This window comes from Bubalus kerabau, chromosome 17, assembly GCF_029407905.1.
Source record: "Bubalus kerabau isolate K-KA32 ecotype Philippines breed swamp buffalo chromosome 17, PCC_UOA_SB_1v2, whole genome shotgun sequence".
NCBI lineage: Eukaryota > Metazoa > Chordata > Mammalia > Artiodactyla > Bovidae > Bubalus > Bubalus kerabau.
Window position 1 is genome coordinate 13,741,092 of NC_073640.1, and position 21,268 is coordinate 13,762,359.

The following is a 21,268-nucleotide window of genomic DNA, read 5'->3' on the forward strand; positions in this document are numbered from 1 at the left end:
AGGAGTCCCCCAGAGTGAAGCTGTGCTCCCTCAGTGCATCATATCCTAGGCGCACAGTGTCACTCATCCCAACGGTGGTCCTGGCGACGCTGATCCCTTCGTCAGTGTGGAGTTGGCCAGATTTCTCCAATCTAGAGAAATCCAATCTGTTTCCCTTTGTGATTCATAACTGTCTTGTGGAAACACACTTAAGACGGTGTAAATCTCTTGTTTCTCATTCAGCTTTCATCTGCTTCCTTTTGTAAGATGTTAACAGAGTGTTTTAACTGAAGTATAGTTCATTTACAATGTTGTGCCAATCTCTGCAGCGAAGTGACTCAGGGGCACAGACTCTGTTTTTGTATCCTTTCCCATTATCGTTTATCATCATAGCATGTTGTATATAGTTCCCTGTGCTGTACATTAGGGCCTTGTTTTTTATCCATCCTGTGTATAATCGTTTGCTTTTGTCTCTCTCTCAAAGTCACTCAGTTGTGTCTGACTCTGCAATCCCATGGACTGTAGCCCTCCAGGCCCCTCTGTCCATGGAGTTCTCCTGGCAAGAATACTGGAGTGGGAGCCATTCCCTTCTCCAGGAGGCCTTCCCAGTCCAGGGATGATGCCCGGGGCTCCTGCACTGCAGGCAGATTCTTTTCCGTCTGAGCACCAGGGAAGCCCAATAGTTTGCAGCTCTAACCTCAGACTCCCAGTCCATCCCTCTCCCACCTCCTCCTCCTTGGCAACCACAAGTCTGCTCTCTATTTAACAGAATATTTTATTGAAGCAAAATATACCTGCAGAAAAGTACACAAAATGGGAGTTCTGCTCCATGAGTTATTACAAAGTAGACACTGAAGTCTACGCCTGAGCGGGAAGGAGTTTTGGGTCCTGTGAGTACCTGGGGGAGAACGCAGCTGGCAGAGGCACCTTTGAAGTTCAAAGATGGGGGATGCTGGACTGAACTCAGCTTGTTTGACAAACAGCCAGGAGTCTGAGGGATGGTGTAGGGTAGGGGAGGAGGCTCAGGTAGGGGAGGGGCCATTCGAACAGCCACTTGGCTGAGAACTAACCACACCCCTTCAGCACCACGTAAGCGGGGAGCCCTGGGGCTCTATGAACTTTCAGAGGGAGTCACTGAGAATTTTGAACTCTCTATTACACTCAATGGACATGAGTTTGAGTAAACTCCAGAAGCTGATGGTGGACAGGAAGGCCTGGCGTGCTGCAGTCCAGGGGGTTGCAAAGAGTCGGACACGACTGAGCGGCTGAACTAAACTGATTACATTCAAAAGCCAACAGAAATTGTATATTTTCAAATTTCTGACTATGATATTCTGGAAAAGCAAAACTATAGAGACAGCAAAAAGATCAACCCTGGTTGCCAGGGGGTTGGGGTGAGGGAGGAATGAATAGGGGGTTTTTAGGCAGTGAGACCCTTTGGATGACTCTGTAATGATAGCTCTATGACATTCTACATTGGTCAAAACCCACAGAATACAGAACACCAAGAGTAAACCCTCATGTGAACGGATACATGTGTATGTACGGCTGAGCCCCTTCACTGCCCACCTGAAGCTATTGCAGCATTGTTAGTTGGCTGTACCCCGATACAAAATAAAAAGTTTTTAAAAAAAGTAAATCTTCATGTAAATGATGGACTTATGTGGGGGTCTTCTGCCATACCACCGCCTTCTAGAAGGTTCTATATCTGCCCACCCAAGGTCATCCCTTCCTCTTCTCAAGATCTTTCAGTAAACAAGTTTATTCAGGTGCCAGGCCTAAACAATTTGTTGGTAGCTATTTAAAGTGTAATAAGTAGAAGGGTTCCCAGGCCTGTCCCAGCCAGTGGGGAAATGTCACCCCGAGATGGGCCAGTGATACCTACCAAGGGTGTAGGAGGAGGGAAGAGTGACACCCGTATGAGGCATTTACCTCTCGGTGTTTAGCAAGACCCAAGGCATATTCACTTGGCACCTGGCATCAGGTTCCACAGGGCTTGTCCCACCTGGTGCAGTTAAGCCCCTGGGAACCCCAGCAATGCCCACAGCTGTAGGAAGTTCTCAGCCAGTGTTTCCCCATCACTCAGCAATGACAGTGGAAGGTGGCAGAAACAACATGAGGAGTGCCTGGGCGTGGGCGTGGGGAGGGTGGCCAGAGCTTGGGTGCAAATGGGAGAGTCATCCACATAAGCAGGTCTCACTCGATCCAGTCTCTTCTCCCTGCTTGGAATGTTGTCCGCCCACCCCTCCAGATATCCACAGGCGCCACTTCTCACCTCGTTCAGGTCTCTGCTTGAACGTCACCTCTCCTGGCCGCTCAAGTGACAGGAGCCCCACTCACTCTCCAGTCCTCACTCCGTTTGCTTGTCTTCATCGCCTTGCTTGCTCACTCTGCTAGTTTCCTGGGGCAGCCACAACCAATGACCACAAACCAGCAGAGATTCTCCCACAGTCTGGAAGCCAGGTGTTGGCAGGAACATGATTCCTCTGAAGGCGCTGGCGGAGAGTGGGGACCCAGCCTTACCTCCTGTGGCTCCAGGTGGTCCTTGGCTTGTGGCCGCATCCCTCCCATCTCTGCCTCCATCTTCATGAGGTCTCTCCTCTGTGTCGTGTCTCTCCTCTTCTGTCTTTTATAAGGACACCAGTCCTTGGATTTAGGGTTCACCCAGTTAACCCGGCATGATCTCATCTTGAGATCCTTATCTTAATTATATCTTCAAAGATCATTTTCCTAAATCAGGTTACATTGCCCAGCTTCTGGGGATTGGGACATGGGTGAATACTTTTTACTCAACCCACTACATCCACTGCCTGCAACTGCATGACAGTCTGGTTGGTTTGTAGCCTGTCACACCCTCTAGGAGATGAGATGCAGGGACAGAGGTCATGTGTATCAGTGGTTGGTCTCCATGGTGCTTAAAAATATTTGCTTAATGAATGAAAGTGGCTTTCCTTCTCTAAATTCTAATTTCTCCATCCGTGACATGATTATATTACTGCTTGTGTGCTCAGCCATTAAAAAAACAAACAGAACTGAGGGTCTATGTAAAAAGCATCAACTTCAAATGAAGTTCTAAAACTAATATATGTATATATACATACATACATACATATATATATATATATAGTGGCCAAATGGTAAAGTGTCTGCCTGCAACACAGGAGGCCTGGGTTTGATCCCTGGGTCAGGAAGATCCCCTGGAGAAAGAAATGGCAACCCACTCCAGTACTCATGTATCCCTTGTATTCTGTACCTCTTGTTAATAGGATGCCTTCATATTCCAACCTTAGAATTTCCCAGTGAGGTTTATTACCAAATATATTTCAGGTGCCTTGGGATTGCATTGAGGTCACCCAACAGGGTGTGTTGTTGGGAGGTAATTTATGGGTCATGAAATGACACCACTTTCATATCGAGAGTGAATGGGACTTGAAGAGTGTGAGGTTCATTGTTCAAGGTGCCCAGGGCCAATATTTCAAGAAAGGCTGGATGCTTTGGGCTGAGTGGTACCCTTGTCTCTCCAGGCTGGCCAGAGCATCAGGACCCATCACTCTCAGAGCTGCCAACCTCAGAAAGTTTCGCAGCAACTGTCTTGTCTGAATTATTTTTCCTTTAATTTTCAGCTCTGCTTCTCCTACCACAGATTCTTTTATTATTATTATTATTAGCCGTGCCACTCAGCCTGTGGGATCTTAGTTCCCAACCAGGGATCAAACCCAGGCCCTCAGTAGTGAGAGTGCCAAGTCCTAACCACTGGACTGCCAGGGAATTCCCTGTCTTGTCTGAATTAATTCCTTGAGAGTGGACTCTAGAATCCAATAGGCTGCAGGCAAAAATGGACAGGAAAGCAACTCAACTGGGAAATTTGAAACTCTCTCTTATCCTCCTTTGTCAGGTCAAGTGGTCAAAAATAAGGACATGAGCAATGGAGCCAGAAAGTCAGAGTGAATAAATACAGAACAAATTTACAAAGAAAAGTACAGCTTACCAAAACCCTTCCAAGGAATATATCATGTTGTCTAGTGAGATTGAAATATTTACAAAAATTGCATACACACCAGGCACAAAGTCCCAGTAAATTAAGAAAGGTTCATAGACCCGTGTACAGATACATTTTCTGATCACAAGGCAACAAAAAGAAAAGTTAAGCAAGCTTAAGCCTAAGAGTGTCCATTCAGCCATTCCAGGCACAAAGCTGGTCTCTTAAACTACTTTTTCTGTAATCCATTCCATCTTTTTCTTTTTTTTTAAATCCCAACAGGTCTGAATGTTGCACAATAGCCACTGCCCAGAATCTGCTTCCTGAATGCCCTGGACATACTCGTGCCTGACCCACAAATTCTTGACAATCTGAGCTGGAGCTGAGGTGGAGCCTTCAAGGCAAAGGTATTTGCCCAACACATCACCCCCTGCTCACAAATAATCTGTTTATCAAACTTTCGCCAAAGCACTCAGTTGGAGGTGCCAAACCCTGACTTAGATAGGTGGTGTCACTCCCATTTTGTGGGTGAGTAAACTGAGGTGCAAAAAGGTGATAAGAATCGCCCAAGGTCACCCATCGGCTAGGAACAGGCCTGGGATTAAAATCTGACTCACACCAGAGTCTTGCTTTTCCCGTCACTTCTGGGCCTTTGCTGAAATTGATGGAAGTGGGCAGCGTTGTTTCTGCGAAGAGGGGAAGAGGCAGGAGAAACAAGAAGGGCTTCTAGAACCCACTGGGTTGAGTGGGGCTGACGTGGCCACCCCTTGGGGAGTAGCTGGGGTAAGTGGCAAACATGTGCTCCGAAGAGGCAGCACAATTTAATGGACACATACACGTGTCCTGCCCTACAGTCCTTAAGTAACCCCACTCGACAGATAAGAAAACTGAGGCATAGAATAGCAGCACAGCCTCCTCTGAAGCCCTCTCCCTACTAAGCAGTGGGTCTTGTTCTGGATTCCCGTGCTGTGTGAAGCTGACCCTTACACATCTCAGTATATCCACTTGGAGGCTGAAACCCGTCTACACTGCACATTCACACACAGGCTTTGAGAGCCATGTGAGCCCAGTGATGATGAGAGTGAATATGCCATCCCCATACCCCATACAGTATTCCAAGCCCTGCCCTGAGCTCTTCCCATATGAGACGGTCCAGCAAATTTCCTCTCAATTTCACTATGAAGGAGGTGCCATCATGGTGGCCATTTTACAGATGAGTAAACTGAGGCTGTGAACATTTAAGAAACCTGCTCCAGGTCCCAAGATTAGCAAGCACAGGAGCCTGCTCTGCAAAGGAGAATAAAGAGCTCATAGACCATGCAGCACCAGGTATAGCCCAAAGGCAGAGGCTCCTCAAACTGTCCAGCTCGTGGGGTTCCCTTCCAGGGCCCTTCCTCGAGGCGAGGTCTTAAGCTGTCTTCTCCTTCAATAACAAACTGGCAATCGCGTTTAGAGAGGCCACGTGGCCGCTCCCGAGCCTCCCAGCAGCTCTAGGAGCCTCAGCTCATATTAAACGTGTTCCCAGCATCTTAGCTGACCTCACGTGGCTCCCCAGGAGAATCACCTGGGTGCTCGGTAAAGTTCAGCTTCCCGGCTCGCTCAGTGACTCAGGGTAGGGAGGGGTCTGGTTTATCGCCCATCTCCACCCCATCTCCCCGGCTCCAGCTGCATCTCACGATTGGGCAAGTTTGGGAAACAGCCCAAGCTTTGAGGCCCCTCTGCAGCCCCCCGGCCTTCCCGGGCCGCCGCGGCCCCTCAAGGGCGGGAAAGTCCGGGAGGGGCGGGGCCAGGTGCGCCGAGGGCCTCCCTGTGCGCAGCTCCGCCCCGGGGGTGGGGCCTCACCTGCGGCAGGCAGGTAGGCGGCTACCTGGTAACCTGGGCCTGGCCCGGGAGGCTTGGGCGCGCGCAGCCAGCCCCGGCCACGCCAGGGACCGAAGGACGCAGGTACAGGCGGCCGCCGGCGGGACGGGAGGCTGGGCGAGGGGCCTGCACCCGCTCACTATGTTCGAAGGACGGTTCTCCAAGTTGCTGCAGAAGCTCGCCTTCTTTGGCTCGAGCCACAAGTACGAGCTGCTGGCGAAGGGCGAGTTGGAAACCTTGGTGAGTCCAGGCGCCAGGACGCGGGGCGTGCGACCTGACCCCCACCCCGTCCCACCCCACGACCCCGTCTGCGCACCGTAGGCTGCGCTCCCCCAGCTCGCCCGCCTCCCCCTGGTTCTAGAAAGAAGGCGTCTTCCTAACAACGCCAGCTTGCATCTCTGCTCTGGGCCCAGCGTTCGCCTTTTAAGCTTTTTAACTCTCTCATGCCAGCCCATTTTGCAGATGCGAGACTGAGGCCGAAACAGGGTAAATATGTCCGATAAGGGGCACACGACTAGCAATGACCGAGCAGGGGACCTAACCTAGGTTTATCTGACTCCAGAGAATTTAAATTCCCAGGTCTCCCCATCTAGACTGCTATCGAAATTTTTAAAGTTACTTAAATAGGGTGGGGGGGAGGCATTGGTGACAAAGTGTTGTGCAAATGTTTGAGCATAAACAGTAGCAGTAATGGTGGAAATCAGAGTAAGAGTGGCCATGCTTTTCAGTTCTGTTTCCGGCATCTCCAGAGCCACTTTCACAAAAACCACTCAGATTTGTGTGCTAGCTTTGCAACCTCCAGAGGACCCTCTAGGATAAACCAACAGGATTCTAGCGCCAGGAGAGTTTTTCCAGTGGACAGGCTGACACTCCTGTCCCCAAAAGCCCATCCACGTGGAGGACCCAGAGAGGCAGCGGGGTCAAGGGGTCACCAACTTTCTCCTTAGCTTGTAAGTGGAACTCACCACGTGATACCAAGAGCAGAGAACATGGTATTTCTGCAGAAGCATCTCTGGGTCTCTGCACTTTTTAAAGTGTAAATGAGTCGTTCAAAAATAAAATTCCTGAAGCGGTCCTCTGCAGGTGCTCATGGCCTTTTGACGGCTGAAGGGAAACCTCAAAGTTTAATTGACTTTTTAATGAATGAAAGCTGTTGGAAAATGTTGACAATGGTCAAAACATTTTGGTTGTATGAGTCTTAAATATTTGTGTGTGTGTGTTTGAAATAGTGTTTTATAGATGGAGACTAGCATGAAAATTCTGGTGCTAGGATGGCAGACCGCAGGGCTGTGTCTGGCCGTTCTCAAATAATCTCTCTTTTTCATATGTGAGGTGTATGTTAACCATGGGTTGGATACAAAGTCCAATTATTTCGCTGAAATCCATTTCTCTCCCTCTATGTATGCCGTGTAACTCATTCTGTTGAAGGAATTTGAAGTTAATTTGCCAGCCTGGTTGCCTGTTCTGTGTTACTTTTTCTATTTTTCTTTTTCTTTTCATCTTTGACTTTTGCATCAAGCTGGGTATTTTTCAGGCACTCCTGATGTCATTGGTTACAGCCAGATTCTATGGGATGCCTCGGTTTGCCAAGTACCTGAGGCTTCTCTGGTGGCTCCAACGATAAAGAATATGCCTGCAATGCAGGAGACCTGCGTTAGATCCCTGGGTCAGTAAGATCCCCTGGAGAAGGGAATGGCTACCCACTCCAGGATTCTTGCCTGGAGAATTCCACGGGCAGAGGGAAACTGATGGGCTACAGTCCATGAGGTAGCAAAGAGTCAGACACGACTGAGCAATTAACACTAACACTTAAGTGTGCCAGCTATGGGGATGATGTATCCTGAATAGAGATGCCAGGGAGAATTTGATCTCTGAACCAAGGGTGGCTTCATGCCCCCAGAGCTTTTCAGAGGGTCCCTTAAAAGTGGGATGGGTCTTCAACCTGTCTGTAGGTATTCGAGGGTGGAGGGGCACTCACCTACCTGGCGTGTTCTCAATAGCACCCTGAAGCACGTATGACGACTTGGCAGTGCGGGGGCGGTGAGACGGGAAACCCAGGCAGCCAGCCGTGCAGGCTGGCTGAGAAACCAAGTATCCTGTCTCTAAAGGCAGCTCAGCAAACCCAGGGAATTATAAACAAGTAAATGAGGAGTGTGATGAGGGAGGCGGCCGGCTGGTCAGCCAGGTCACCTGTTTCCTGCCAGCTCAGCTCACAGTCTTTGCTCTCACACTTAAGTCCTCCACTTTGAAAAAGAAGCAAATTTGCTTACTGTGATCATTTCCTCAATAGTCGTAACTCTCCTTCATGAGCACTTGTTGTAGGTGGTGTCCTGGGCAGGCTCTGAACCTCCCCTCCACTTTGCCAAGTCACCCCAGTTATAATACTAATTATTATTGAGACCTTGTTGTGTCTCTTCACCCCTGAGTTGTGTTAATTGTATGCACGTGATAGATGAGGCTTTGGAGGCTCTCAGATTGGCCAGGTGGTAAGGTTACAGCTGTGTCCAAAACAAAGTTCATGGCAGAGACTGACCATCAACAGAGAAATCCACCAGTTTCCAGTAGGAAGGAGAATAAGAAAAAGTGGAGTGACTGGGCAGGGGACAGGTGGTTGAGACAGGGGTCAAGGGAGGAGGACCCAGAGTCAGGAGCATCCAAGGCTGAGTCAGCACAGTCCTTATGGCTCTGGAGATGGTTCATTCTTGCTGCATTTCCAACGTCAGGAAAAGGAAAGCATTTGGGAGACCTGCTTTCGTTACTGGGAAAAATCTTTCTCTGCCCATCAGAGAACCTTGGCTAAGGAAAATGTTGGACCAGAAATTCCTGCTTCCTGGATGACTCGGTGCCAACTCAGAAAGTTATCTTTGACCCTCAGGGCCCCCATCTCTTAACCGAGACTGGCATGGCTCCATCCCACACTGCCTTCCTGGTTGGTGAACTGATTCATCTCCCTGGGGCTCTGCAGGGCGAAGACTAGGTCCCAGCCGACCCGTGTCTTGGTCATTCGTTCAGCCCAGGTTCACCGAGCACCTGCCCTGTATCAGGCTGGTGCTGCACGCCATGGATGGAGTGGAGGGAAGGATGCACACGCTCCCTGCCCTCGTGGTGCCCTGTCCTGAGACGGGCCCCAAACCACAGACCACAGCTGACTGTTAAATGAGAAGGGATGTTTAAGAGATTCATTGGAATGGCAACGACTAGGAGATGTGGGAAGGGCAGAGTTGATGGAGAGTTCTAGGCAGAAGGGAGTGAGGTGCAAGGCTTAGTGGGAGAGGATAAGGCTGCAGAAGCAGACCCCACAGAGGCTATGGGCCTTGTGAAGAATTTGGGCTCTCTCCATAGAGTGACAGGGAATCATGGAAAGGTTTTAGGCTGGGGCAGGACAGTCATTCATTTATTCGCAAATGTGCCAAACATGAGGCATGCAGTAAACAGAACAGACACAGTCATATTTGAGTTTTTAAGAGATCACACTTGGATTGCAGGAAGAGGAGTCTCAGAAGACTTACACACACAGAGGCACCCACAAAGATCTTTGGTGTTTCTCAAAATTTAGCAATATATGTCATCTTAAAGAAACGTACTGGAAGCCCCCAGGGTTGTCTTTTAAGTATTTATTATTCATCTGGCTGGTCTCAGTTGTGGCATATGGGATCTTTAGTTGTGGCATGAGAACTCTTAGCTGTAGCACGTGGTATCTAGTCCCCTGACCAGGGATCAAACCCAGGCCTCTCACTTGGGGAGCACGGAGTCTTAGCCACTGGACTACCAGGGAAGCTCCCTCGTTGTCTTACGTTAGTCATGTCCAACTATTTGCGACCCCCATGGACTGTAGCCCACCAGGCTGCTCTGTCCATCAGAACTCCCAGGCAAGAATACTAGAGCGGGTTGCCATTTTCCTCCTCCAGGGCATCTTACCAACCCAGAGATTGAACCCATGTCTCCTGTACTAGCAGGCAGATTCTTTACCTCTGAGTCCTGGGAAGCCCTTCATATACCAAAATGTGACTTGAATAAGTATAAACCTAAAATTGGCAATAAACATAGTCACATGCTTATTATGAAAACTACATTTATAGTAAGATTATGAAGTGCACATGTAGCAATTGCGTTTTGATATGACTGGTGACGTTGTATCAAAAGTCGATCAGTGATGTGGAATGGTTGTGTTCGTTGTCGATTGCTGTGTAACACGTTACTCCCAAATGTGACAGCTGAAAATGACTTTCTCTCCCAGTTTCTTTGAGTCTCAGGTCTCGGGGTGGTTTTCCTGGGTACTGCCGGCTCCAGGTCTCTCGTGAGGTTGCTGTCCAGCTCTCCCCAGGGCTGTGGTCTCGTCTGAAGACTCAGGGAAGAAGGGGGAGGGATTCCCGCCTGGGGCTGCTGGTGGGCCTCTGGCCCTGATTGCACGGGCGTCTCCTCGCTTCTGGCATGTTCTGTTGACTGGAAGGAGTCTAGGTCGAGCTGGTTCTCAAAGGGGAGGGGATGACACCAGGGTGTAAATAAAGGGAGACAGGGTGATGGAGGTTTCTAGAGGCTGCCTGCCACACTGGTGGAAAGAAATCGTCCCTTAAATGAGATCACTTGCTAAACAGAACCATGCCTGGTATGAGGTTTGCTCCGCAGCTGTCTGTTTTTGTTGGTGTTTTTATTAGTCTTGAGTCCGGTCTTTTTTTTTTTTCCTGGCTGTGTTGGGTCTTGGTTGCTCCATACAGGCTTTTCTCTAGTTGTGGCAAGTGGGGGCTCCTCTCTAGTTGTGGTGTGCAGGCTTCCTGTCGCAGGGCTCCTCCAGTTGCAGAGCACAGGCTCTAGGCACGTGGGCCCGGAAGTTGTAGCCCATGTGCTTAGCTCTTCCATGGCATGTGGGGTCTTCCTGGACCAGGGATCAAACCGATGTCCCCCGAGTTGCAAGGTGGATTCTTAACCACCAGGGAAGGCCTTGAGGTCCAATCTTCAGACTCTTTTTGAATTTTGATTTTGATAAAGCTTATGCTGGAAATGTTTAATTCCCCATATGTGTATAAAATGGCGTTTACACAGACCGAGACTGTGTCTGCTAGATCAGGGCAACCTTCCCGTCACATAATCATTGTAGAACTGGCTGGGTCACTTGAAGATAAGGCCTTGTGGAAGGGTTGTTTCTTCACCGTGTGTTGACGAGCGTGCTCACTGCTCATCACCCATGCCAGGTAGCCACGGGCAGAGACTGGGCTTGCAGACGGCCTCCCTGGCAGCATGGTTGCCCGCTTCGCAGGTCAGACTTCCTGAAGTCGATAGGCCGACGTCACCGCGTGCCGTGCGATGGCTCCGTGCTCCCGCCAAGTTCTCTCTGGGCTTCCGAGAAGCCTGTATCCCTTCAGCACGCCGTGTGATTGTTGTCCTGGATGCAGGTGTGACACCAGGGTCATGTGACAGCTCTTTGTTATAAACTAGCCACCCGGAAGGTCTTTATGCTGTGTCATATTAGGCTAGTTATTAAAACATATTCAACGTCTGTAAGATCTTCGAAAACTTGCAGGCTTTTGAGAGCATGTCTGAAGATGCTGTGTTGGAAACCCTGCCCCAGACCTAGTGTCATGAGCCTCATTAAGGGTAAAGGACCCCGGATTACTCGAGCTCCTGCAGGTGGGGTGGCTAGCAGGCTCGCAGCCGGCCATTTTCTGCCGTGTCTCACATGGTCGTCCTTCCGTGTCCTAATCTTTCCTTCCGACAAGGACACCAGACCCATCCTAATGACCTCATTTTAACTTAATCACCTCTTGGAAAGCCCTGTCTCCAGTCACAGCCTGAGGTGCTGGGGTTAGGACATCAGCATGTGGGTTTGGGGGAAGACAATTCTGCCTGGAATATGAGTTCCTTGTAGAAAATATCTGGGAGGGTATTTGTTGGGGGAGGGGCTTCTGTGGGCCATGGTGGGGGGATAGGTAACCTTCGTGGAGGTCTTAATCACTCTTTTTTCTTTAATTAAACTTTTTATTTTGTATTGGGGTATAGCCGGTTAACAGTGTTGTGATGTTACAGGTGAACAGCAAAGGAACTCAGCCATACATATGGGGCTTCCCTGGTGGCTCAGAGGGTAAAGCGTCTGCCTGCAATGCAGGAGACCTGGGTTTGATCCCTGGGTCAGGAAGATCCCCTGGAGAAGGAAATGGCAACCCACTCCAGTACTCTTGCCTGGAAAATCCCATGGACAGAGAAGCCTGCCATACATATACATGTATCCATTCTCCCCCAAACTCCCCTCTCTCCCCGGCGGCCACATAGCACTGAGCAGAGTTCCGTGTGCTATATAGTAGGTCCTTGTTGATTACCCATTTTGAATGTAGCAGTGTGTATATGTCCATCCCAAACTCTCTCACTGTCCCTTCCCCCATACATCTCCCCTGGCAACCGTAAGTTCACCCTCAAAGTACAGACACTCTTAAAACCGTGTTTGTCAGCCCTCCCTGTGTGCCCCAGAGCCCTGGAGATGACCTGTGTCCTTCCGGCTGGGCCGTCTTCACTGTGACCTTCTCGTGGGTGGGTAGCGGAGCCCAGCAGAGCACGTGTCTGACGCAACTTGAAACTCAAGTACTTACCAAGGAAGATGTGCTCCAAACTCATGATTCTGGAGTCCCTGGGGTGAGAGCAACTTGAAACCTCTGGAATGAAGTCAAGCCCTACCCGTAATTATTCTTTATAGTCAAACCATTGAACCCAGACTACCGTGCTAACTGGGTCTGGTAGGTTTACAGCTAACACCCAGGATCACCCCAGGTACATCTCAGAATCCTTCTGTCTATGCCTCTCCAGTGAGACTGAGTTTGGTAGAACTTGTGGGTCAGGGGAAAGAGCATTGGCCTGAAAGACCGCACCTAACAAGGAGATCTTGGTTTAGGCAGGGGTCAGGGCCAGGAGCCCAGAGCCAGAACCCACCCAGGGTTCCATCCCCCTGGCTGTGTGAGTTTGGGCACATTCTCTGTCTCTGCACATCCGAATGTCTGTCTCTGAAAGCGGGTATGTGCCCTTAGTGGTTTCGAGGTTCCTCATGGCTCTTTGTGAAGATTAGATCAGGTGACGTGCGTAGGTGCTGACGCAAGTGTGCTTTCCCTGGGTGAATATAGTCATAAGACAAGAATAAACGAGAGAATGTAAGGAAAACTCAGCATGATGCCTAGCTCAAACAGCGGCGATGGTTTTTATTAGGAATCATCCCTGTCCCGTTGCTCTCTGAGCTCAGGTCGAGTGTGCAGCAAGATGCTCAGGAGCCAGACTGGCTACATAAATTGCAAGATGAAAATGTGGGACCCTTTCTTGAAAAACGGTTTAAGAATTTCAGGTCGGTGCCGGCAGGGCATTGCAGGCAGCACAGCCGGCCTGGCGGGGCGTCCTTGTGTGAGGTCCATGGTCGGAGATGCCAGACGTCCTTGCCATTTGCTTTCCTCCTTTTCAGGCTCCGCACAGCCTTCTTCTGCCCTTCACATACTTCTGTGGCTGCTTTAGAATAGCTCTTCCCCAAAAGCAGTCTGGGGCCCAGGAACCTGAAGTCTGAGTCTCAGTCAGCCCTCTGGTGGTTCTGATGTTCCCTTCGTGTGAGAACCACTCTTTCTCCATCCCTGTGACATCCATCCTCCTGAGGCCAGATCCTTTTAGTGACTTAAACACTTGTACTACCCAGGGGAGCTTATAGTCTGGTGGGTAAGACAAATTATACTAGTGAGTATATAATTACAAGCTAAGATAAGCCCCGTGAAGGAAAGCAGCACGGGTAAGAAAGGAGTTGAACACAGCCTGTGTGTGCCTGTAGCCTGTGGGGATGCGGCTGCCGTCAGGGTGCAATCTGGGGAGACTTCCTGGAGGAGGTGGCAGGGACTTGGAGAACTGAGATTTGAAGGCAAGCTACCCATTCTCATTTTATTTTTTTACATAAGCCACATTTCACACACGCCCTGGAGGATGGCCTCCCTCCTATGACCTTGGGAATTCTGTAGGTTGCTAGTCTCATTCAGCTGCACTGCATCTCCAGTGTTAGAAATCCCCCCACTGGGCTGCCCCTTCCTCCCTTCCCCAAGTGCCAGCATATTGAAATTTGAGTGAGTTTTGCCTTCACTGACCATTGAATTAGGCTAATGTTAGTGTTCTACTGTCTTTTATGAACCAGGAACACTACATTATTTTTTCTTTATCCTCCCCCACCGCCCCACTTCTTTGTCCTTTTTCCTTTTCCCTTTTGAAACTTGTCTTAGTTTTTTGGTTTGATGTTTTGTTTTTTTCCCTCATAAACCAGAGTAAGTTTGCAGAGTCTGAAATTCCTCCTTCACTCCCTCACTTCTTTTCTCTCCTCCTTGATGGGGAGGTGGAGGAATTACTTGCCCTTTGCAACTAATCGGTTTGCAGTAATCAGATCGCCGTTGATTTGGGCAGTCCCGGCCTCCTTTCTCTGCAGTTCTAGAGAAGCTGTGATTAGGAACACTGGCATCCGCAGCACCGGCCACCTGGAGGCAAAGTCCAGTTTTGCCACCTGCCAACGGAAGGTTCTAAGCCAGTTTCTTAATTCTCTCTTGCCTCTGGGTTTTCTTCTGTCCGGTGGGGTCAAGTGTACCTGCCTCAGAGCTCTGTTGTGGAGTGGAATGATTCCCTGTGTGTGAAGTATTCAGGCAGCATCTGATCACACAGTAATTACCGTTGTTTACATACAACAACATAAGTGTCTTTTTATTTATTTTTTGTACATACGTAGGGTCCTACAACGGGAAGCTCCTCCGCCCTTCACACTTCCCCACAGTGCACCCTGATCAAACACGTTCTTTTCTTATTTCTTTTTTTTTTTTAATTTTTGGCTGTGCTGGGTCTTTGTTGCTGCGCACAGGTTTTCTCTGGTTGCAGCGAGTGGGGGCTACTCTTCGTTGCAGTGCATAGACTTCTCACTGTGGTGTCTTCTCTTCTTGCAGAGCACAGGCTCTAGAGCACACGGGCTCAGTGGTTGCAGCTCTGGGCTTAATTGCTCCATGGTATGTGGAATCTTCCTGGACCAGGGATCGAACCTGTGTCCCCTACATTGGCAGGCAGATTCTCAGCCACTGAACCACCAGGGAAGTCCTCTTTTCCAGTTTCTTAAATTTTACTGAAGTACAGTTGATTTATAGTGTTGTGTGAGTTTCTTCTGTACAGCAAAGCAACTCAGTTATACATATATATATTCTGTTTCACCCCATTATGATTTATTACAGAATATTGAATATAGTTCCCTGTGGTCTGCAGTAGGACCTTGTTCTTAATCCATTTTATATATCAATATAATAGATTGCCTCTGCTAATCCCAAACTCCCAGTCCCTTCCTCCCCCAGCCTCTTCCCCCCTTGACAACCACGAGTCTGCTCTCTATGTCTGTGAGTCTATTTTGTAGATAAGTTCATTTGTGCCGTGTTTTAGTTTCCACATGTAAGTGATATCATATGGTAATGGTCTTTCTCTAACTTACTTCACTTAGTATGATCATCTCTAGGCTCTTCCATGTTGCTGCAAATGGCATTACTTCCTTTTTATGGCTGAGTAGTATCCCACTGTATGCATGTACCACATCTTCTTTATCCATTCCTCTGTTGATGGACATTTAGGTTGCTCCCATGTCTTGGCTCTTGTGAATAGAAGCACATTCTTTCCTAGCGGCTGTGTGGGCATTTTAATTTAACCTGCATCCCCAGCTGATGGGCTTTTGGGTAGTTTCCCTCCTTTCATTTTCAGAACAATGTTCTGCTGAACACCTATGGATGCAGCATATTATTTTGAATCCTTACAGAAATCCCTGTAGGAATCTGAGCCTTGGAAAATGAAGTAACTTGCCCAAGCCCACGCAACTCCCCAAGGAGTTCGGACTCAGGTCAGCCTAGATTCTGTGCATGAATTCTCCACTCCCACTGGCCAGGTTTCTCTTCTCTGAAGTTCCTGTTTTCCCTGTTGTAATCAATTAGTATTGGGCTGGACAAAAGGTGCCTTTGGATTTTTTAGGAAGAGCGTCTGGAAAACCCGAATGAACTTTTGGCCAACCTGGTATTTTATGACAAGTTGTGCTGAGGCTATGTCGATAGCCTGTTTCTCATTTTTGCTCAGTTTTAGCATCTGTTGGTGATTCTTGCCTGAACCCATTACTTTTTAAAAAATATTTATTTTTAATTGAAGGATAATTGCTTTACTGTATTATGTTGGTTTCTGCCATACATCAACATGAATCAGCCATAGGTATACATATGTCCCTTCCCTCCTGAACCTCCCTCCCACCTCCACTCCATCCCGCCCCTCTAGGTTGTCACAGAGCCCCAGTTTGAGTTCCCTGAGTGATACAGCAAATTCCCACCAGCTGTTTTACCTATGGTAGTGTGTATGTTTCCATGCTACCCTCTCTATCTCCATTTGTCCCACCCACTCCTCCCCCTCCCGTCACATCTCCACTGCTGTCCTGAAAATAGGCTCATCAGTGCCGCCTTTCTAGATTCCAGGTATAAGTGTTAATATATGATTTATTTTTCTGACTTACTTCACTCTATATAATAGGCTCTAGGTTCATCCACCTCATCAGAACTGACTTAAAATGCATTCCTTTTTATGGCTGAGTAATATTCCATTGTATATATGTACCACAGCTTCTTTATCCATTCATCTGTCAATGGACATCTAGGTTACTTCCATGTCCTAGCTATTGTAAATAGTGCTGCAATGAACACAGAGGTACATATGTCTTTTTCAATTATGATTTCCTCAGGGTATATGCCCATAGTGGGATTGCTAGATTACATGGTATTTTTATTCCCAGTTTTTTAACGAATCTCCATACTGTCTTCCATAGTGGCTGTATCAATTTACGTTCCCACCAACAGGGCAAAAGCGTTCCCTTTTCTCTACACCCTCTCCAGCATTTATTGTTCATAGATTTTTGATGATGGCCATTCTGACCAGTGTGAAGTGATGTCTCATTGTAGTTTTGATTTGCATTTCTCTAATAATGAGTGACATTGAGCATCTTTTCATGTGTTTATTAGCCATCTGTGTGTCTTCTTTGGAGAAATGTCTGTTTAGGTCTTCTGCCCATTTTTTGATTGGTGAACCCATTACTTTTAGAATGTTTGCTGAACAGCAATTTTCCAAGTTTATCATTCCTGCCTCATTTACTACCTGGTGCTTGGTATCAGAAAGAGCTGCCCTAACTCACAGACCTAGAGAATAAACCTACGGTTACCGGGGCACAAGGACAGGGGAAAGGGACAGTTAGGAAATTTGGGATGGACATGTACACACTGCTATATTAAAAATGGGTAGGGACTTCCCTGGTGGTCCAGTGGCTAAGACTCTATGCTCCTAATGCAGGAGGCCCATGTTCCATCCCTGGTCTGGGAACTAGCTCCCAAATGCCACAGCTAAGACCCGACACAGCCAAATAAATAAAAAAAAATTTTTAATGGATAACCAACAAGGACCTACTGAATAGCACATGGAACTCTGCTGGGTGTTATGTGGCAGCCTGGATGGGAGGGCAATTTGTGGGGAGAATGGATACATGTATATGTATGACTGAGTCCCTTCCCTGTTCACCTGAAGCTATGGCAACATTGTTAATCAGTTATGCCCCAACACAGATAAAAAGTTTAAAAGGAAAAAAGAGCTGCCCCTTTCTCCTCTTTGTCTAGTTGTTCGTATATTCATTCATGCATCATTCATGCACTCACAAATTCCTGTTCTTTTAGGTGGGTTAAAATTTGTTGCCCTCATTTTTTTTTTTTATCCTCATGCCCAGATTTGGCCATTAGAAGCCTTTTATCATGGTGACTTTTCTGTCCTCTGGACATCTTTCCGTCATTCTCTGAGCATGTGCCTGCTCTCTGGCATAACAAGACATTCCAAGCTCATTCATTGTGTACCTTCCCTGGGCCAGCCCTGGAGCCAGCCATTTCTTCTAGGAGCCTTGGCTCTTTTTGCCGGAAGGATACGTATTTATTTTTAAAATTTCTTTTGCCGCACCTGGTCTTAGATGCGGCACATGGGCTCTGTAGCTGTGGCGTGCGAACTCTTAGCTGGGGCCTGTGGGATCTAGTTCCCCGACCAGGGATCAAACACGGGCACCCTGCATTGGGAGTGATGCATTAGCCGCTGGACCACCAGGGAAGTCCCAGAAGAAGGGTATTTAGAAATCAAGATCTGGTGTGCTGTGTGCCCACGGTCCTGGGGTGTTATGGCCTCTGGGCCCTCTCAGGTGTGTGTCCGTGTACACTGTTAGAGCCATATTCAGTTTTATACTTGTGTGTGCGTGTATACGTGTATATTTTATATATTTGATCATAGCTTTCAATCCAGGGCTGGTGCCAGCTCTGTGTATATTTGTAACTCCCTTCCCCGACAGCAAGAGTGCCAGCTCACATTATGTTTGGTATATATTTGCTTATTACCTAATCTCCCTGTGCGTAACCAGACTCCTCACCTTGCAACCCACCTGTTGGTCCCCAGTCCCAGCGGCCTCCTCCAAACCCAGTTCTCGTGTTGACTGCACTGCGCCACCTGCTTCCCCACAAGACCTGCACTCTGAGCACCTCACGTCGTATTGGCAGTTCTTTGCTGTCTGGGTTCACATCACCATCATTCACATACAGAGAACACCAACACTAACTAGGTGTGATCTCAGGACCTGGAAAACACCTCTCTGAAACCCGTATTGACCTGAGGCTGGACCTTGAGAACCTCTGCCTCAGCAATGCTCCCTGTGTGGTATCATTATTCCCATTGTACAGAAGAGAAAGCGGAGGCTCAGAGGAGTCAAAGGGCTTGTTGAGGGTTGCTTGGCCGGTAGCTGGGGACCTGGATCAGGGCCCAGATCAGTGACACAGTGCCTGGTGATGCTCCCTCCCCCAGTTTCTGCAGTTAGGGTCCCCCGCCCCCAGCATTAAAATGCAGTGGGCCGGCCCTTTGAGTTCATTGGCATCCCTCTTGCCTCCTGTTGCTCTGTGCTCCCAGCCCTGCTGCCCTCCTTGTGGGTCCCTCCCATCACAGCCTCTGCCCTCCCTTCATAAGCTGACATTGGCCCAGTCTTTGATCCTGAGCATCCTGGCCTAGGAAGGCCCTCCCCTCCTGCTCCGGCTCTGCGCCAGGCTTAGTCAAGACTGGTTTCTCCTCCTTGGAATCAGAAGATCTTACTCAGGGTTCAGGATCCGACAGGACGCAAAAGGGGGCCCAGTAGAAGTCTCTTGCTGCCTGTTTCCCACCCAGTTTCGAGCTCTGAAGGCAACCAGCCCCTGGTCTCTGTGCCCTGATTATGCTAGCAAACCCATCCTCTTCTCTGCTTGGTTATAGACAGGCTAACCTATTATGATATGCTTTGCCCTTTTTTTTTTTTTTCCTTCTCAGTCTATTGCTAAAGGTACCACCACTTGGGAATACTGCTGGGCAGTGTCTGTTGCTCAGTCCCTCAGTCGCGTCTGAATTTGTGACCCCGTGGACTGTAGCCCACCAGGCTCCTCTGTCCGTGGAATTCTCCAGGCAAGAAGACTGGAGGGGGTTGCCATTTCCTACCGTTTCTTCCCGACCGCGGGATCGAACCGGTGTCTCTTGTGTCTCCTGCATTGCAGGCGGATTCTTTACCACTAGGGCCACCTAGGAAGCGCACCAAAATCTCCCTTGTATTCGTCTCCATCCTCACGCGTGAAGACGGCGCCTCAGTGATAATGCTTTATAAGAACTTGTATTTGCCCTTTACAGCTTTGTTGGTGATGACTTTGCCATTTGCCCAAAACTCAGCTCACATCTCTTCCTCAGTCAGGTTTCACATGCGTTCAGTTTCTGTCTTCTCCTTCTCAAGTGTTTCTCTGTCTTCACTGTCCCTCTTGATCCTCTTTAGCTCTCGAACTTTCCAGGCCTCCTCTTCTCCTCCTCATTTTCATCATCAGTACTGAATGGATCCACGGCAGCCAGGGACTGCTTGTTCTCCTCCACGGTACCCATCCTTTATTACTGGCATGGGGTCGTTTCCAGTGCTTAGTCGTTACAGGCACTGTTGCGGTGGCTGACTTTGAACACAAACCATTCTGCAGTAAATGAATCTGCAAACGAAATGACTAGAACACGTCCGTTTTCAGCTTTTAAAAAATATTTATTTTGTTTAGGCTGTGGCGGGTCTTTGTTGCTACGTGGGCTCTTCTCTCGTTGTGACGAGCAGGGGCTCTTCTCTCATTGTGACGAGCGGGGGCTCTTCTCTAGTTGCAATGTGCAGGCTTCTCACTGCAGGGGCTTCTCTCGCTGTGGAGCACAGGCTCCAGGGCTTCGGTATTTGCAGCGTGTGGGCTCAGTAGTTGTGGCTCCTGGGCTCCAGAGCACAGGCTCTGTAACTGTGGCACACAGGCTTGGTTGCTGCGCAGCATGTGGGATCTCCCCGGATCAGGTATCAAACCCCGGTCTCCTGCATTGGCAGGCAGATTCTTTGCCACTGAGCCACCAGGGAAGCTCTGTCTTTATGGAAATCACCTATTCTGGACGTTTCATAAAAACCGTCATGTGATAACGTGCCCTTTTGTGTCTGTCTTCATCAGCATGAGGTTTTCGAGGTCCGTCTGTGTTGGAGAATGTTGTTTCCTAGGGTTAATGAGCAGAGCACCCCAGACTAGGATGGCTTCAAGCAACAGAAATTTACTCTCTCACAGTTCTGGGGCCAGACGTCCAAGATCGCGGTGTGGGCAGGGCCTGGCTCTAATGGCCGTAGTGGAGAACCTGTCCCGTGCCTTTCTCTTAGCTTCCAGTGCTGCTGGTGAGGCAGTGGCCTGGGCTTGTAGTGGGATCGCTCTGTGCGGGTCTGTCTCCGTGTCCAGGACTCTCCTTACGAGGTCATCAGTTGTATCCAACTGGATCTCACCCTGATGACCTCATTGTCGCCTTTTTACCTCTGTAAAGACCCTGTTTCTAAATTCGGTCACATTTGAGGTTCAGGGGGTTAGGACTTCAAGATAACTTCTCTTTTCTTCCAGTTTTATCAAGATATAAATGGACGTACAGCATTGTGTGAGTTTAAGGTGTACAGCATCATGATTTGACTTACATCATGAAATGATTATCACAGTAAGTTCAGCAAACATCCAACATCTCATATTTTTCCCTTGTGATGAGAACTTTTAGGATTCACCCTCTTAACAACTTTTGTATATAACATACAGCAGGGTTCATTATATTTATCAATTTGTACATCACACGCCTGGTACTAATTTATCTTATAACTAGAAATTTCTGTCTTTTGACCGCCTTCATCCAACTCACCGTCCCCACCTCTGGTAACCGTTAATCTGATCTCTTTTTCTATGAGATCAGATTTTGCTTGTTTTTGAAGTTTAATTGACCTACAACAATATGTTAGTTCCTGGCATACGTCATTTCGATATGATGATCATGTCAAAATGATCACCAGGATAAGCCTAGTTACAGTCTGTCACCATACAAAAACAT

General features: G+C 48.4%; 1 protein-coding gene across 2 annotated transcripts in view; it reads left to right on the plus strand.

The window, feature by feature from the left end:
• The first annotated feature begins 4,417 nt into the window (after nt 1-4,417).
• The window catches only part of ATP2C2 (ATPase secretory pathway Ca2+ transporting 2), a 77,518-nt gene continuing 60,667 nt past the window's right edge, over nt 4,418-21,268 (plus strand). Inside the window, exon 1 of one of the 2 annotated variants that reach the window (XM_055553955.1) lies at nt 4,418-6,058. In XM_055553955.1, coding sequence (XP_055409930.1) covers nt 5,960-6,058 — 99 coding nt within the window. In that variant the 5' untranslated portion in view covers nt 4,418-5,959. The remainder of the gene's footprint in view (nt 6,059-21,268) is intronic. The other variant, XM_055553954.1, reaches the window with a different exon arrangement.